Source organism: Electrona antarctica, assembly GCF_951216825.1.
Source record: "Electrona antarctica genome assembly, chromosome: 11".
NCBI lineage: Eukaryota > Metazoa > Chordata > Actinopteri > Myctophiformes > Myctophidae > Electrona > Electrona antarctica.
Window position 1 is genome coordinate 48333116 of NC_136792.1, and position 19816 is coordinate 48352931.

At 43.0% G+C, this 19816-nt stretch overlaps 2 protein-coding genes across 2 annotated transcripts; both read right to left on the bottom strand.

Annotated features, from left to right (window-relative positions):
* Nucleotides 1-2916: 2916 nt before the first annotated feature.
* On the bottom strand, nucleotides 2917-9183 carry LOC306932182 (rhodopsin kinase grk7-b-like; the record flags this gene model as incomplete). Its single annotated transcript, XM_079513880.1, has 4 exons — nucleotides 2917-3253; nucleotides 4993-5264; nucleotides 6580-7029; nucleotides 8581-9183. The coding sequence occupies 4 exons, from the start codon at nucleotides 9181-9183 to the stop codon at nucleotides 2917-2919; spliced, it is 1662 nt and encodes a 553-aa protein (XP_079370006.1).
* Nucleotides 9184-12564: 3381 nt separating this feature from the next.
* On the bottom strand, nucleotides 12565-14985 carry rnf7 (ring finger protein 7). Its single transcript, XM_079515095.1, has 3 exons — nucleotides 14731-14985; nucleotides 14577-14624; nucleotides 12565-13112 (listed from the first exon to the last, which is right to left on the bottom strand). The coding sequence occupies exons 1-3, from the start codon at nucleotides 14912-14914 to the stop codon at nucleotides 12994-12996; spliced, it is 351 nt and encodes a 116-aa protein (XP_079371221.1). The 5' UTR covers nucleotides 14915-14985; the 3' UTR covers nucleotides 12565-12993.
* Nucleotides 14986-19816: the final 4831 nt, after the last annotated feature.

Genomic DNA, 19816 nt, shown 5'->3' on the forward strand with positions numbered 1-19816 from the left:
AAAGCGCCTTGGATAAAGGCGCTATATAAATGCACCATTTACCAGTAAGTAGGCCTATATTAGTGTTGATTAACAAGGGATATTGTAGTTAGTAATTTATGTGGGGCTTTTATTGCTTGTAAGAACAGGGTGATTTGAGGGCAAATAGTACTGGGTTTGTTAGCAGAAATACAATACAATACAATACAATACAATACAATACAATACAGTGGGCGGCAGTGGCTCAGGGGTAGAGTGGCCGTTATAGCAGCCGCTGGATGGGAACCGTGAGGTTAACGGTTCACTTTCCCCCCCAAGATTTAGTGTCGAAGTGTCCTTGAGCAAGACGCTGAACCCGATGTGCAGGTTGGTGCTAAAGCGTGCATGGTTTCCTCCGCCATCGGTGTGTGAACATGTGTTTCATTGTGAATGGGTGAATGTAATGCACAATCTATGTAAACCATTTACATTCTTCTTTTCATATATTTCACAGAGAGCTACCGGTGTGAATGGGAATAACCTTTGCTGGAATCTCACTCGTTAGAATGAATAGTTGGGAGAATGAAGACTTTTGTGGTGGCTGAATGCACCTAACCCATTCAGCACGGGAACCCCTTTTGGTGTTTTAAGCATTATGTTATACTTTAGCTATTGGAAAAATAGCAGATCTACAAGCTCATAGAGCTACGAGCTTGTAGGTCTGCTATTTTTGAAAAATCGTGAAAATGTGTCACAAATCTTTGAATGTATACTCTTTCAGAGCGAACATTTTTAACTCAAATCTTTGCTTCTGGGAGGGTCCCTGGAACAACATATTTTCAGATGGGGGTCCGCGGCCAAATACAGATAATTCTGGGTGTCCTTGACATGAACAAGCACCAGTTAAGCATCAATGACATAGAAACATAGACTTGGGTTGGTATCTGAGGACACCTAGTGGTGAACGCCTGCCACTGATTATGTTGGAGTCAACAGTAAAAGGCTGCATCATGGGCCCAACTGGTCAGTCGGGAGATGGTCAGTCTCCTCACACACGAATGATTAAAGGCATTCCTGGCATTCTCGTGACATTGCTGCCGTCTCTCTCGCCAGCGTGGTACGCCATCGCCATAAATACCCATCGTTCCATACCTTGTCATTTGATTACCGACAACGCGTACCGCGTTTCTAGTTTACAAAACACATGTAAACACTTAGCGAGATGGCGTGATGTAATGGAAACTGTGAATACACTAGGATACCTATACGCCATCTCAAGGGAATGAGAGGACAAAGTCCTGCAAAGCTGTGTGAAAAGTCCTGCGGCCGCAGTTGCCATGAGTGTCTCAATCTGTACTTAAAGGGTTAGTTCAGATCTTTGGACTTAAAGGGGCATTCCACTCATTTTCAACATTTTACCATGTCATTAACATACCTTAGAGCTGTTGTGTGGAAATAATAAAAAAGTCCCCCATGCTGTGTTTCCTAGTATGAAAAGTATGAAAAAAATCATTAACATGGTGAAACACATCTTGATTTTTACCATGTTAATGATTTTTTTCAGACCTCCAGTTCTAGGAAACACAGCATGGGGGGACTTTTTTTTATTATTTCCACACAACAGCTCTAAGGTATATTAATGACATAGTAAAATGTTGAAAATGAGTGGAATGCCCCTTTAAAGGTTTAGGAAATACATTAATATAGTGGTTGCAAAGGTATTAATTGATTGCCTGATGAGTCCTGTGCTGGGAGTTCTGGTCTGGTTTTGGTGAATAGTTCCGGTCATTTGGTGGGGGTCTGGGGGCCACGCATTAAAAAAATAATGAATCCACAAAACTAGCGTCATTTGTATTGTTGACTCATTTCAACCATTATAGTGCAACTTCCGTTCAACTTTGACCCCTCTGTCACATGGAACTATTTTTTGTGTCCAGTATCACTACGCCAGCAGCAGCACAAAACCATATAGAAATAGATCAACAATACAAATTATGCTAGTTTTGTGGATTTTCATTCTTTTATGCGTGGCCCCAGTGACCCCCACCAAATGACCGGAACTATTTAATATTCAACAAACCAGGCCAGAACTCCCACCACGGGACTCAGGGAATAATAATTAATACCTTTGCAACAACCACTATATTAATGGAAAGTATTTCCTACAGCTTTAAGTCCAAAAATCACCTGAATTTTTAACCGTGATAATCCCAAAAAAACAACATTGTCCCATTATTTTGGAGTTGGCTGCGGTATAATGCCTACAGTCATTTATACTGTGTACAAAAAGTGACGTGTGTTGAAAATAACTTTGAAAGTCTAGTGGATTATTTTCTTTTTTTTTTGAGCGGTGCCTAACCGCTCCATTACGTAGCAATGTGTGTGTATAGTATGTATGTCTGTCCACAGTCCCTGTGTCTGTCCCTGTGTCCGAGCACGGAAAGCTGCTACACTGTAACTCGGTCATTTCTCGACCGTTTCGGACGCGGGAAGGCTCGCCGGAACCGGGCCGGCCCCCTGTGCGCGTTCCTGGGGGCCTGGATGTTCCGGGGACCCCTCGGGGACCCCCACACGGTAACTGTCATTTCTCGACGGTTGTCGGACGCGGGGCGGCTTGCCGGAACCAGCCTGCTCCCCTGGGCGCGTTCCTGGGGGCCTGAATGTTGCGGGGACCCCCACACGGTACAGTTGCACTGCTCACTTCACACAGGTGTGATTGTTTTTTTCTTCATGTTTTTTTTTATCAGCGTCCATCTTGGAGTCAGTATATCTGGATGGGTTTCAAACATCAATGGCTATCTGAGGTATCTTTCGCCAGCCACCCAAAGACACAATAGCATGCAGGCACTTGTAAGATATAATAATAAATAAAAAGGTATTTGAGTGAAAGTATCGTCCGGTATTTGATTATTATTTTGCCTATATGTCTGGATACTTCTAGCCGAGTCACAGTGATGTTCATAAGATATGACAAGACGTGGATGAGATCCCTATATCACCGTCTACACAGACTGAGCCCGTCCTGTGGGGGTTGTTCAGGTCCTCAAACAGTCCACTGTCAATCATCTCGTGTTGCCACGGGATGGAGACCGCCCCCGTGCTGAACACCTTGAAGAACTTCTCGTCCTTGGCGTCGAGCTTGACGTCTTCGGCCTCGGAGCCGTCCCTGAACTCCTCCGTGTCCTTGGTGTAGACCACGTTGGACCTGGGCAGCCAGGGGGCCTCCAGTAGGCCCGCCTCCAGGCGAGGGAAGTTGATGTTCCGGAAAAACGTGTGCTTCCGCGGGTCTTCACCCCTAAAAGAGAGAGAGAGAGAGAGAGAGAGGTTGTGGTTTCTGTGGAATGGGATGTGATGGTGACACATTGCATGACAAACTTAAACTTTACATTTAAAAAAAAATGCTTTAACAGAAAGATATTATTACCGGTATCTGACAAAATATGAGACACAGAGAAAAGCTGGTAAAAGTTATGCATCATGCAACAAAGAATTTAAGGTTGTTTACACCAAAATGACAACAATTTGTTTTATATATTACTTACATAAATCCTTGTTCAAGTTACCTTTATGAAATTAATAAAGGAGAACACCTTCTTCAAAGGAATTATTCTATCAACACAACATGCATTCTGTTTTTGTAAGTTCAGCGCCCCCTGTTGCCTCAACAATGTTTAGCAGGCACCAGTTGGAATGAAAGCAGTGAGCACATTTTGATGGTTAATAACTCCCACTGAATTAAATCAATGTAATCATGTCTAACGTACCGAAAAGCCTCCCTAAAATGTCAAGGGCCTATTACCCATTTTGGGGCGGGAACCCCTTTTGGTGTTAGCATTATGTTATGCTTTAGCTATTGAAAAATAGCAGATCTACAAACTCATAGCGGGCCACCAAGTGGCGCGCTACGAGCTTGTAGGTCTGCTATTTTTGAGAAATCGAAGAACGACTGACATAGAAACATAGCTTTTTCAGAAAACTATGAATCTGATGAAAACTGAATCTGATCTCAATTTTTAGATGAGGTCAAAATGGGTAAAAAGAAGATCAAAATAGCTGCCGTATGAATCTGATCACATAGGGCAGTAGTGTTCAACCTTTTTCATGTCGAGGTCCATTATTACTTCTGCAGTTAAGCCACGGACCACCATTTGAAGAGATTTAACCACTCAGACCCAAGTCTAAAAGAATATTTTGTTATCGTTGGATAAGACTTTGTTCACAATTCCATGCTGTATTGATGTTGGTATACCATAGGAGAGATCAAAATAACAATTCTACATGCTCTAATTGTGTAGACTTCTTGTAAATTATGTAATGCAGATGTTTAAGTGTGAAATTAATCCAAGTGGACCCCTCACTGTATATGTTTCTTTTCCCTATTTACCTCCTATGATAATTTCCTTTTGACTATATAGTTGTGTATATTCGTACGTCTCTAAATGTTTTGATGAATTGAAAATGGTGGGCCCAGTGTAATGCTGGTGTTGTCCACTCACTGTTAACAGTTTTTGTATTGAGTTGTACTTGAAATGTACTGTAATTCTGCAAACTGTTAATAAATCAATCAATCAATCAAAAAGGGTCCATTTGGTTTAACTTTACACTGTAAAAATTTGGTTTAATTGTACACTGACAATCTATAAGGGCCAATCGGTTATACCAACTATCCATCATTTAGTTGGGGACCACCTGGAACCGCCTCAAGGACCACTGGTGGTCCCCCGGACCACTATAGGGTGAATTTGTATTAACATTTATTGTCACCTAATATTCTTCCTCAACGCACTCCCACTGGGAGGAGACCCCGGGGCAGACCAAGGCGCAGTTGGAGGAAACACATCGACTCACTGGCCTTGGAACGTCTCGGAATCACCCAGGAGGAAGTCACTAATGTTGCTCTGGAGAGGGAAGTCTGGAGCACTCTGGTGGAGCTGTTGCACCCGCAACCCGACTACGGATAAGCGGTTGAAGATGGATGGATGGATTCATTCCTTTAGTGGCATGTTTTTTATTATTACTTTTTTTTTTACATACCTGCAACCAAGCCGGTTGTCAAGCCTCCTCCTGAGGAAGAGGCTGATGAGGTGCTTGGTGGGGACGTCAAAGTTCTTGTGCTCGAACCTGCAGTCGTCCTCCAGGGTGCGCCGTGTCAGCTCCTCCAGCAGGACCTTCTCCCTGAAGTCCTTGAAGGGCACACGGGCGGCCACCATCTCGTAGATGCTGCAGCCCAGAGCCCACCAGTCCACCGACGTCCAGTAGCACTCCTGCCTCAGGATCTCCGGAGCCATGTAGCCATGCGTACCTGCCTAGAGAAACAACGATAAAAAAAATCGATTGGCTTATACATACTAGCCCTTACCCGTTGTGAGATATTGCCCCCCCCCCCTTGTGGCCGTGGGGGGTACTGTGCCCTGGGTGCGTTTTGGCATTTTTAATTCACTAATAAATTCATTATTAATCTATAATTTGTTAAATTGAAAAAAGGGTCTTCGTTAAGACCTCCATATTATTATGGTCAATGCCTGTGTGAAAAGTGGGAGTGATTGGTGCAGGCAGTGAGGAGCTACGGCGGTGTTTCTGACACACATTCAGACATTCAGACACACATTCAGACATTTGGTTAATTATAGTATGATTATAGTATGATGATGATGATGATGATGATGATGATGATGATGATGATGATGATATGATGATGACGTAAGTTTTCCCTTCAATGTCAATGGCGTTTAATGTTTTGATGTTTAATTTACGTCATATTTAGCGGAATTATCAGCTCTTATCATCATACATCATCATGGATCATCTCATACTGGCCAATCAGAATGCCTGTGATTGGTTGGCTGATTTGCTCGTTTACATATGACGTCAAATTTCCCTTCAATGTCAATGGCGTTTAATGTTTTGATGTTTAATTTACGTCATATTTAGCGGAATTATGACGTCCTTTCTCCGTTCATTGTCAATGGCAAATCTTGAGAGAGTCTTCAGATGAGGGTCCGCAGCCAAATGCAGATAATTCTGGGGGTCCTTGATATGAAAAGGTTGGAGCACCACTGATGACAGTTTTTCAGAAAACTGACATTTTGTAATAACCTGGTCTCTCAGGTCTTAACACATTCTGGACGGGAACCCCTTTTGGTGTTTTAACTATGAGCATTATGTTATACTTTAGCTATTGAAAAATAGCAGATCTACAAGCTCATAGCACGCCACCGAGTGGCGCGCTACGAGCTTGTAGGTCTGCTATTTTTGAAAAATCGTAAAAATGCGGCACAAATCTTTGAATATATATTCTTTCAGAGCGAACGTTTTTTTTTAATTTCGACGTCAGGCCTATGGTTTAAACTTTGGATCAGGCCTCGTGGCTGATGCACACCTCCTTTATGATGAATTCCTGTTCTGTTCTTTGTCTATATAGAAGTGTCTATTTGTACGTCTCTAAATGTTTTGATGAATTGAACATGGTGGACCCTCTTGTAAACAAGTGTAATGCTTAATTGGGTCGTCCACTCACAGTTAACAGCCTTTGTATTGAGTTTGTGCTTGAAATGTACTGTAATTCTGCAAACTGTTAATACATATTTCAATCAATCAATCAATCAAACCACGCCGACTTACTTTTTGGCGGATGCTGTTGCTGTTGTCTCCTCCCATCTGCAACACAGCCAGCCCGAGGTCGGACAGCCGGCACTGACCGTGGCCGTCCAGCAGCACGTTCTCCGGCTTCATGTCGCGATACACCACGTCCATGGAGTGCAGGTGCAGGATCCCCGTGACCATCTGGGCGGTGTAGTAAACCACGCGCTCCATGCGGAGGCCCCTGGCCGCCCCGAGCTCGTAGATGTGGAACTTGAGGTCTCCGCCGTTCATGAGGTTCATGACCAGACACAGGTGGGTGCTGTTCTGGTAGGCGTAGGCCAGTTTGACCACAAACAGACAGTTGACTTTCTCGAGGATCTGCTTCTCCGACAGGGCCATTCTCTCGCTGCATTTCTTCCGGAGCTTTTTCTTGTTCAGTTTCTTGCAGGCGTACATTTGACCCGTGTGCTTCACCTGGACAGCAGAGACCTATCGGACAAATTAGATAATGGAACTTTACCTTAAAGGACCACTTCACCACTTTTCAACCTATCTTCATATAATAGGTCCTCACTCCTCACTAATAATCATGAAAAAATGGTGCAATTTTTTTCTACTCGGTCTGTGTCTCATAGGAGGGTTGTGGGCAGTTCAGAAACCGTCTTCCAGTGACATCATCGATGGGGAATACAAGCTAATAGAAACTGCAGGCTTTCTAGTCCTGAAAAGTTGCAATGCGAAAATGGAAGCCATCGTTCTCACGATAATGAAAATCTAAACATTTTTGTAAACAAATCTTGTTTAAAAAAAAATCTGCCTAATGATGATGTCACTGGAAGACGGTTTCTAAACTGCCCACAACCCTCCTATGAGACACAGAAATCGTGCCATTTTTTGGCTTTCGCCTTTTTATTGATAGAGATGAAAGTAGGCTGACAGGAAATGGGGAGGTGACACACAGTAAAGGCCGTCGGGATCGGGAGCTAGTACTTCAAAATTTGAAATTAAATACAGTAGGCTACTTAAAAGAATAAAGGCAGTTAGTTACTTTCCACTATTGATCCTAATTTATGTTTCTTGCCGGGAGTCTTTTTTTCCCAATAGTTTAGACTTTAGGAATATCATTCGTATCAATAACTGTTTCAGATGTTGTGCCAAAACACTTGGTGTGTTTGGTGGACTGTTTAAAGGGACATTTCACCTCTGGAAGAAACTGCAGTCACTCAATGTTAATAGTATTTGTAGTAGATAACAGTAGCACAATTTGATATTTGCACCCTATGGCCAGAAAAATAATGAAGTCTGTGTGTTTGACTAGACTCACATAGAGTTTGACTGGATTGCTGAATTCTACAATGCCCATAATGCTTTGGTGCACCGTGCACTGCCCCTCCTTGTGGAGGTGTGACTTTGTAGACTTTGCTTAGAGTATAGGTTTTTGGTCATGAACATAAAATAAAATATGGAAAAAAACAAACATATTACACACTTCAGGAAAGTGTCTCTTGTGTCTAAACATTAAACAAGGGGTGAAGTGGCCCTTTAAAGTAAAACAATTAAATCAGACTGTAATCAAGTGGGTGTTGGTAATGATCAATTATTTTGACTTTGGCTATTTTACCTTTTACACTTATACTTACAGACACATTAAATGATCACTTATCTTCATATAATTGGTCCTCACTAATGTTCATGATAAAATACCACCATTTTTTTCTACTCAGTCTGTGTCTCATAGGAGGGCTGTGGGCAGTTCAGAAACCCGTCCACGTGTTAGGCAGAATTTAAAAAAAAACATATTTCGATTTTTATTATCGTGAGAACGATGGCTTCCATTATTGCATTGCAACTTTTCAAGAATAGAAAGCCTGCAGTTTCTATTAGCTTGGATTCCCCATCGATGATGTCACTGGTAGACAGGTTTCTGAACTGCCCACATCGCTCCCATGAGACACAGAGACAAATTAGTAGATCATCTCAGCTCACTTTTATTATTATAATAATCTCTACAAAATAATAATTAAAAAAAAAAACACGTACCTCACCAAAGGCTCCCTTGCCCAGGGTCCTGAACTCATAAAAGTACCTGTCGTTGACTATCTGCTGTTTCTCGTACTCCTTCCATTGCAGGAACTTATCAAAATAAGAGCTCTTCTGGTACTCGGAGAAAGGCGTTTTCCTCAGGAAATCTCTGGTGGCCTCCCTCACCATGCTCATCATCACCTCCTCAAAGTCCTTGTCCGACGCGACCTTGCATCTCTCGGCCACGCCCAAGGTGAGGAAACCGAGAAAACTCTCCGAGTCGGCCTCGCAGAACTTTGTCAGAATGTTCTGCCGGGCTCTATCCTTGGCTCCGGCTTCCGCCAGGGTCCAGTCGCGCAGGTCGGCCAGGAAGTCAGCGGCCGCCGCATACTGTGGTGGGTTGGAGGCCTGCGTGAGAAACTGTCTGAATAACAGTTTCCCAATAGGCTGTATCTCGCAGAGCGACTCGTAGCCTAATTTGCACATATCCGCCCTGGTAGAAGAGGACCTCTGAGGCTTGGGCAGAGCCAGACTGCCCCTTCGTTTCCTCAGCTCCGTGCAATCTCCTGCCTGGGCTTTCAGGTAGGCTGTGTTGGCCACGAGGTTGTCCAGTGACCCCATGTCACTAATGCTGAATTTATCATGAGTCACCCATGCGGCCCACAAACGGAGAAGCTGCTCCTGTTTGACTGAATCACCCAATTTACACCCTTCCCCAGGTTGTTCCAACGCCTCATCAGGCACCTGAGCCTACCCCGGCATGGATGATTAGAAAACCCTCATGTCACGCCTCTTTTGGAATTAAAAATAGCACGGTGGTGGATTTGCCGTTAGTTAAGTGTCTTTGAAAGTGTATTTGTGGATACTACTCAGGTAAAGCAACTTAATGCTGTTTGTACATAAGAAGCTTTAGGCGTGCCTATCTTTAGAAACCTTCAAACCACCAAGTGAGTGCCTGTATGCTGCAATAACAGGACTGACAGTAGCATGCTACAGTGAGGTGGCAGCAGGTACTGGTCTTAACACGTGGTTGATTATAGCTTGCTGTTGCATTAATGGGCTAAAAGTGTCTAGTTGAGGAGATTAAGCAGTCTTTGGTAGAGAACACTGTACATCTTATTATTATACAGGAACAGAATGAAAATGTCATCACTGTAAACTTGATATAATGGAACAACAAGCCAGAATAAAATAGATTCAACAGTCCTAATGTTGAGTTGAGCTCGAGTGAGGCCGCATTTGACCTCAAACACCACTTTAAAGTAAAGAAAACCAACTAGTCTCTGGACATGCATGTTAAGGATTTTGTCTATTTATGGAAGTCTTCCTAGATTTTGACTGAAGTAAGTGTTCATGATCCAACATCTCAAAACGGTGCTCAAAAAAGTAATCAAATAAATGACTTTTTCTTCCACATTGCTCTAGATATGCATGTTAATAGAAAACAGTACATCCTCTGTGGAATCAGGCATTCAGAGAACACTTTAAAGGAGCATTCAGTGATTTGGAAAAAACCCTGGTCGGCCCCGGTAACAAGATGTGCACATGCACACACTACAGTGGGCGGACACGCAACAGGCCAACAGCACGCACACCCGGTCGATCATGATTGGCAGAAGGCCCCTCTCTATCCTGATTGGATGACGGCTGGGCCACCTAGCCAAAAACGAAACCTAAGGGTTTTTGACCGCCATAGGGGTTAACTGGGGACAGGGAGGAACTCTATAGTAGGGAGGATTATCACAACAAAACAAAAAAAGAAGTGATATTTGAATTAAGTGAAATCACTGAATATACCTTTAAGGATGTTATGGCGCATGCTGTTTACTCTTTCTGTCAGCTCAGCTTAGAAAACAAAAACTGTAAATTATATTTCTCTTATGTCTTATGTCTAAAAAAAAAAGAAAAAAAGAAGTCTTGTCTGCAAACTGAGGACAAGACTGAAAGAACATGTGTGTGTGTGTGTGTCTGTCTATAATCTGGATTTATATACAGCACTCCTTAAAATAAGGTACTTTTGGGTGAGAGGAGTGTGTCTGGAATGCAGAGGATTTAACCATGTGAACCCCAGAATCCCATACCTAGTCTGGGGGATCTACAAGCTCACAATGTGGGTTTGTAGATATTCTACTGTTAGACAGATGCTAGGTTCTTAGCTTGCTTATGATCCTTGATGACTATTTCTATGTATTTGATAATGTATTACCATGTGTTGTTCTTGCTTACTGTAAATCGCTCTGGATTTAAGAGCGTCTGCTAAATGCCTAAATTGTAGATTTGCGAAGAGATTTTCTGGATATCGGAAAAAGTACAGTGCCACTCGTGTCCGTTTGAATAAGAATAGAATAAAATGTGTGGAGTTTGCATGTTCTCCCGTGTCCCCTAGGGTAGGTACCCTCACAAAAAACATGGTCTCTAAACTGCCTTCCCCTGGCCAGCCGGGGTGCCTGATGGAGGGGAAAGGAACTGGTTGGAATAACGTGTTCCTTCCACGCGCTACGTCCAACCAGGGAAACTCCCCCATGTCAGGTGTAAAGGAGCGACTCATGCATGAAGGAAGCATGAGTTCAAGTCCGTTGCTCTCCCCAGGTTGGCGGAGGGTGTGTAGAGCCCAGGATCACATTAGATAATTGACACAGGGGTGAAAAATGGGTTATAAAATCGTGGGATAAAAATTATTAAAAAAAAGAAAAATAATAGAATAAAATGCCAAGACATGTAACAGCCAACTACCAGCTGAGCTCTACTACTGCTTATCACAAATATTATATTTGACATAAACCTCCTGGGACTATTGACTCAGAATCTATAGATCTGCCAACCGATCGGTGATCGGATGATTTTCACGAGTCATTTTCCAAATGACTCGATCGGTGATCGGCAATTTATCTGATCTTTCTGGAGCAGTGGTTCCCAAACTTTTTGATGTCAAGGACCCCCAAATTGACACTAATTAGCCCGCAGACCCCCATCTGAAAAATATATGACAGGGACCTCCTGTCACCTCCTTAAGAGACGATTTTTACAGCTCTAGCAGGGATTCTCAAGCCGTATAATTTCAAGGACCCCCAGTTTGACATGCATTAGTCTACGGACCCCCATTTAATGGCATTTGTATCTCTGAGACCCCAATTTATATTGTAAAATCAATGTTAATTTAAATCTGATTGTACAAATAGGGTCAATTTGTTCCATTTGTACACTCTGAGTTACAGACCCATAAGGGTCCATTTGGTTACAAACTATCATTTAGCTGGGTCCCCCTGGAACTCCCTCAAGGACCCCTGGGGGTCCCCTGGACCCCACTTTGGGAACCACTGATCTGGAGTAACCAATCTTTTATACCATTTAAGTGGTATATAAAAGTCAATCAGATAGGGCCCTATCTTGGTAAATGGTGCATTTATCCAAGGCGCTTACATAAGAGCACATTCACCCATTCATACACCGATGGCAGCAGAAACCATGCAAGGCACCAACTAGCACATCAGGAGCAATTCAGGGTTCAGTGTCTTGCTCAAGGACACTTTGACACCAACTCTGGGGGAGCCCGGGTTCGAACTGGCGCAAAAGATCGTTATCGGTATGGGCATCAGCCGACCGTGAGAATAATCGGTGATCGGCCCCATAAAACCTGATCGGAGCACCTCTACCTGGGAATCAGATGAAATAAAACCTTGGCTTTAGACAAAGTTACTATGTGTAAAGCCCTAACCACACCAAAGGGTCACCACGTGCACCATGCAACTCCTTGGGTCCAAACGGTTGCACGGCGTTAACGCTATAAAACAGTTTCAACCCTTCGGTGTGATTTGGGCCATTGAATTCCATGCGTTGAATCACTAGGGACGACGCGCGTTAACGTGCAACAGGACATATCCCACCGCAGGGACAACGCTTAAACCGTCTCGGCCCTTTGGTGTGGTTAGGGCTTTACTGTACAGCACAATTACATGGAAAATAATCGAAGGGACAAAAAGAAAATAATAGATAGTGTACCATATATTCAGTGCTAAAACAATTCTTTATTGTTTTTTAAACAACCAGACATCTACTCAAGATGTTTTGGACATGATCACCACCACAAGCAACGAACAACACAAAGCTAGACTGGACCGAGAGCACTGCAACTAGGCTCAACAACCTCCTCTTCATAACTCTCCATCCACCATGAATTCATGATCAGGTCAAAGTCCTCGTGTCCTTAATATTGTCCATTGTACTCTCCTGTGATATCAGAAGAACGCCGACGACAGCATGCACTTGCACCTACAGTATAGAATCAGAGCAGGATTTCATCAGTTGCTCTGCATAGGGGGGGGGGGGGGGGGTCGCAGTGATCAGTGTCCACGCCGTCACCCCCAACAGATCAGATGCACAGATGGGGGAGTGCGAGCAGCAAGACATAATTTTATAGCCAAGAAGTAGAGCTCATTTGCCGATTCTCTGTACGACCCAGTCCTGCTGGCAGAGAGGACAGCGATTGTTCTGTTTGACCCACAGGGACATGCAGCAGTTATGGAAGGAGTGGTTGCATTCTCCCCATACCACTAGAGAGAGAGAGAGAGAGGGAGGGGATATGACATGAGAAAATATAGAATGCAATAGAACACAATGATGTGAGGTTCTTAACCCATTTAGGCCTGACCCTAAAATTAAAAAAAATCTAAATATTTTCACGATTTTTCAAAAATAGCAGACTTACAAGTTCATAGCGCCGCACTCGGTGCCACGCTATGAGCTTGTAGATCTGCTATTTTTCAATAGCTAAATTATAACATAATGTATGTAATCACCAAAAGGGGTCCCTGCTCAAAATGGGTTAATCATCACCCGCCTCAGTTATTTTATACAATGTGTACTTGTCTTTCAGCTATAAAAACATTTTACTACTGCATCTTTGGGTCACAGAAAAAACAAATCAAAAACTTGAGTAGTTCCAAAAGTAAATTCAAGAAATCCTTTTTGTCCAAATAAACACATTATAATCATTAGTCAGTCATAAGTCAAAAGGCACAAATGTCATTTTAATGACATGTATTAACATAACAAGCACTAAATGTTCTAGTGGGCATTTTTTTATGTTTTTAGAGCAGCTTCAAAAAGCAGTTTAGGCACTCAGGTGGTCACCTACCATCTACGCTGGTACCAGACCCTATAAACTGGTCAGGTATCTATCATTGACAATTTAGACATTTAGCAGACACTCTTAATCCAGAGCGATTTACATTAAGCAATCTAACACACACAGTGGTTCTCAAAGTTTTATGTCAAGGAAGGACCCCCAAATTGACACTTATTAGCCCGTGATGATTTCCTGTTTTGACTATATAGTTGTGTATATTCGTACGTCTCTAATTGTTTTGATGAATTGAAAATGGTGGGCCCTATTGTAAACAAGTGTAATGCTTTATGGTGTTGTCCACTCAGTTAACAGGTGTTGAGTTGTACTTGAAATGTACTGTAATTCTGCAAACAGTTAATAAATCAATCAATCCGTGGACACCATTTGAAAAATATATAGGGACCCTCATAAGAGAATACTTTTACAGCTCTAGCAGTGATTCTCAACCATTTTAATTTCAATGAACCCCAATTTGACATGCATTAGGCCTCGTCGGAAGCTCACTTAATGGCATTTCTATCTCTGGGACCCCAATTTATATAGTAAAATCAATGTTAATTTTACTCTGAGAGTGTACAAATGGAACCAAATCATTGGTTCCATTTGTACACTCCGAGTTAGACCAATAATTTTCTTTTTAACCATCTATCATTTATCTGGGTACCCCCTGGGACTCCCTCAAGGACACCCCCTCCCCCCTGGGGGTCCCCGGCCCCCACCTTGAGAACCACTGATCAAACATATTATAACTCTGATCTAGCCCTGCCAGCTTCATTCAATCATCTACTAATTAAAATGTAGCCAGTAGAGTAGCCACTGTAGCTAGCTAACCAGGTTAGACTAAGATGACACAACCAAATAAATTCACGATTAACAAGGCCTTTCTTACCAACACAGTCCTCTTGTTTGTTTTCAGCCTGGCATCGGAGGCAAGCATCTGTAAATCAATCAATAAATGTATTCATTACAGCGAATCTGCGGGGCTTAATATAAACGTTATAGCAGCTTAACGTTAGCATGCTATAGTTATGGCATTTTCTTACCCATCACTTGCACTCGACAAATGGCACAAGTGTCACACTCCACGTCCCAGCTCCACATGGCCACGGCGTTCCACTTCTTCAGGGAGAACATCTTGTCTCCAGAGGACTTGTTGTTGCCGGACCCCGAGGCGGAGGAGGTGCTGTGTGGGTGAACTATGCCCACGGGCTCGTCGGCCTCGTCCATCTCTGCTGCCTGCTGCTAGCTACAGAAGAGAACAGGGTTTGTAATGTTAACTATACTAATATAGCCATAGAGTATATATATAATAGAGACTGAACTAGCGCGAAGCTCCGCCCCCCCAGCTATTCATGTCAGTGGAAGTTGCTCAGTGGCGTTTTGAAGCACCCGGAAGACTGCCGGAAGTCCCTCCCAGGACCTCAACTTTGAGGTCCTGAGTGACGTAGGGCAACCGAGCGCTCAACGTTAAAGCCCAGCTGCACGGGGTTTCCCGGTCATGAATCCACGGGTCCGCCTGTAGTCCCTCGTCCTACCACTAGGACCTAGAGCTTCAACGTTGGAAAGCCTGCCTGCCCCCTTGAATATAGCCGATAGCAGCTAAACAAAATGGACGCGGTTGTTGTTGTCAGGCAAGCAAAGCAGCGAACGCCGCCCTGTCGGCTGCCCCAGATATCAGCCCACAGTGCACGGGCACTTCGCTGCCCTGTGAACGCGCAGGCTGGTGGTGTCTGGAGTCTGCATGGTGACTGGTCAGGTTTTCAACCCTTTTCATACCAAGGTCCATTATTATTTTGTTTTGATGAATTGAACAAGGTGGACCCTCTTGTAAACAAGTGTAATGCTTAATTGGGTCGTCCACTCACAGTTAACAGTCTTTGTATTGAGTTTGTGCTTGAATGTACTGTAAATCTGCAAACTGTTAATAAATATTTCAATCAATCAATCAATCAATTTATTCGGCATTTGAGCCACGGATGACATTTAGCCTCTCAGAACCAAAAAAGATTTTGTCCACAATTCCATGCTGTATTGATGTTGTAGGCCTACTTAAGGATAAGGAGAGATAACAGACACATGTTGAAAAATAACTAATTCTTCTATACATTCTCTAATTGTGTAGACTTCTTGTAAATTATTAAAGCAAATTCTCCGCAGCCCCTAAAATCCACTTTTTGGCCATTTACTCAATATACATTTCTATTGAAATAATTATGGGATGGGGTCAATTCTCCACATAGTTCAGGTGGCACTCACTGAGGACCCGCTACAGTGATGTTCGATACAAACTTAACCGGGATGTGGAAACCTCTACTTCAATGCTGCTTCAGTTGCTTAGCCATTAGCCAGTTATTCTGTCTCATCTAGAATACTTGTGCCAAAAGTAATAGAAGCTATTCAATTAAATATCAAATATTGTAAAGCCAGATACCTTGGTTCGTATGTGTCGACAGGTTGGAGATACCGCGTGCGTTTCTTGGTATATCTGCCCTTTAGAAGCCATGGGAGCCTCCTTTTATGCTGTGCAAGTCTAGTGTCACGATGATGTCACCACTGTGTATATCCATCTTTGGAGTTTCTACATTAATCTGATGTCAGCGCTGGATATCGCCGTTGTCTCCATATATGGGACTATAGGTTATCCCCATATATGGAGCTCTAAGTGAAAGCCTTCGCAACACTGCCCATGTTCCCTAGGAAGGGCAGCTGTTCCCAAACCTTTTTGGCCATGCACCCCCTGTTACGTCCTGACCTAGCTGACCCCCCCGCACATGGAAATATAAATTGCACAAGCTATATAGAGACTGTATATGCACATATATGAACCTGAATATGGCATACTAGGCTATATTCTGCATATACTTGCCATATATTGGCATTAATATGTTAATATATTTAAAATAAAACCATAGCACCATGGCTGTGGCTCACTGCTCCAAGAGATGGGTCAAATGCGAAGAACAAATTTCACTGCGGCAACGTGTGTGACAAATAGTACGACTTTGACTGGCACCCCCTAGAAGGCGCCCACGCACCACAATGGGTGCACCGTGCACGCATCACAGTTTGGGAACCACTGCCCTAGGCAGGGGTATACCCTCACAAAAATGTAGTAATCTTGGTCTCTAATACGGCATCCCTCTGACCAGCCGGGGCACCTGATGGAGGTGAAAGGAACTGGCTGGAATAAGGTCCTACCGGGGAAACTCCCCCTGTCAGGTGAACAAAATTGTGGGATACATTTTTCTTTAAACATAACCCTCTACATGTAGGATATGTTTGTAAGATGTTTACATAAAGCTGAATTAATGCTGTGTGTGTCAGTGTAACACCCAGGATTCAAACTCAGGTCTCCTGCGTGAAAGTCCAATGCAGTGATGTAATTAGGTTTTCAATGTAATGAGTCCCGGGATGCAGGGATGGTCTTTTAGATGAGTCCCAGGGATATTTTATGAGTCCCACTTAAGTTAGGAGTCATATTTTGCTATTTTTTACAAATTGCAGCATTTAACTCTCATTTCATTTTATATGGTTATAATGTGGTTATATTCATGTAGAAAACAAGAAGAAATTATTATTATAACTAAAGCTAGCAAAATAAACTAGAAGATGCAGAGGTCGATTGTTTTATTGCGTCCCTTAACTATAAACTTTTTTAATCTCTGCCAATGTCTTAACCAGTGTCACTAGAAAAATTGAGACCAGTCATCCCTACGGACTGGGGGAGATATTAGACTTTTGAAGCCATCAGGCTGAAGCTGTGAGCCACTCTGCTACATCAGCATCTTATACTCAGGACTCAGTGATGCAAATTTGGTTCCCCAGGTTATGTTTTCCCTGGCTCCCTATATTATGTTCCCCACTCACCTTAGGGTCAGAGTTAAGGCCTATTCATAGTCTGGATTTTCGGTGGTGAGGTGACCACCGCTCCGGTGGTGAGCTGACCACCGGAGCTGAAATAACGTTGAGCGGTGGTGAGTAAAAACAGAGAAAAGGGCTGGAGCGGTGGCGGTGGTTTGCTCTTCACCGCGGCTTGTGACGTCATGTTGTAGTTCGGTGGTCACCTCACCACCGAAAATCCAGACTATGTATGAGCCTTTAGCCTGGCACAGCCAGACTTTCATCCGCCCCTATTGCATATTATATGCATATGCCCTGACTCCCGAGGCAGATATCCCACGCAGTGCAGCGCAGTGGTATATTAGTATCGCAACACGAGGCTAGGTCAGAGACAGTTAGGTAGGTTTTCAGAGTACCCTTTTGACCAGAAAAAGAACCCAATGCTAGTGGTGAAATGACCCCCCCAATTCGCTCCCAATGGAAACAAGCCATAGTTTTTTCGTGGGTCTGCAAATCCTCTTGTATTAACTGTACTCTATCTGTGCCTGTCTCTGCAAACTGAAAGTATTCAGTCTCTCTCTCTCTCTCTCTCTCTCTCTCTGCTGCTAGATAAGGCTCTGATAGAGTCTAGCCCATTTTGGGCGGGAACCCCTTTTGGTGTTTTAAACATTGTTATAATTTAGCTATTGAAAAATAGCAGATATACAAGCTCATAGCGCGCCACCGAGTGGCACGCTAAATCGTGAAAATATTTATTTCAGAAAACTGGAGGATTTAGAAGATTTTTTTTAAATTTTGAGGTCAGGCCTAATTGGGCTAGAGTAGACTGAATTCCTGCACATGTTGTCTCTAGAATTTGACAAATTAGACACATTAACTTCAACTTGTTTTGCTGGTACCAGCCTGGAACCGTTACCGTGAAGATAACGTGATCAATTTTAATTCAGATCAGTCAGGAGTCCTGAGGGCACGAGGTCAGCATTTCTCCAAATCATTTCTCAAATTAATGTGAAATTCCAGTGTTCATAATCCATTAGTGTCAAAACATAAAAAGACAAATGTGTGAAATGTCTGAACAGTGGTTTTCAACCAGCGGTCCAGGGACCACCGGTGGTCCTTGAGGGGGTTCCAGGTGATCCTTGAGGGGGTTCCAGGTGGTCCTTGAGGGGGTTCCAGGTGGTCCCCAGCTAAATGATGTAGAGTTGGTAACAGATGGACCCTTATAGTTCTTTAAAGGACCACTTCACCACTTTTCAACCTATCTTCATATAATAGGTAGTTTAGAAACCGTCTTCCAGTGACATCATCATTAGGCAGATTATTTTTTAAACAAGATTTTTTTACAAAAATGTTTAGATTTTCATTATCGTGAGAACGATGGCTTCCATTTTCGCATTGCAACTTTTCAGGACTAGAAAGCCTGCGGTTTTTATTAGCTTGTATTCCCCATCGATGATGTCACTGGAAGACGGTTTCTGAACTGCCCACAGCCCTCCTATGAGACAAAGAATTGCGCCATTTTTTCATGATTATTAGTGAGGACCTATTATATGAAGATAGGTTGAAAAGTGGTGAAGTGGTCCTTTAACTCTTGAGAGGGTAAAATGAATCAAAATGGACCCGTGAGGGTCCATTTTGATTCATTTTACACTCCCAAGAGTTAAATTATTGTTAAACATCGGCATTACTTAATTTACAAGAAGTCTACACAATTAGAGAATGTAGAAGAATTGTTATGCCTGTTATCTCCTGGTACTAACATCAATATACAGCATGGAATTGTGGACAAATCTTATCCAATGACAACAAAATATTTGGGGTCTGAGAGGCTACATGTCATCAAATGGTGGCCCGTGGCTCAAATGCCAAAGAAATAATGGACCTTGATATGAAGAGGGTTTCAAAACCACTGCTATACAAGAAAGGTAGCGTGGGAGTGGCCTATAATGATGCCCTGAGGATTATACTTAAAGGACCACTTCACCACTTTTCAACATCTCTTCATATAATTGGTCCTCACTAATGTTCATGATAAAACACCACAATTTTTTCCTACTCAGTCTGTGTCTCATAGGAGGGCTTTGGGCAGTTCGGACACCCGTCCACCAGTGACATCATCATTAGGCAGACTTTTCAGGAAAAGAAAGCCTGCCGTTTCTATTAGCTTGGATTCACCATCGATGATGTCACTGGTGGACGGGTTTCTGAACTGCCCACAGCCTTCCTATGAGAAAAATGGTGGTATTTTATCATGAACATTAGTTAGGACCAATTATAGGAAGAGAAGTT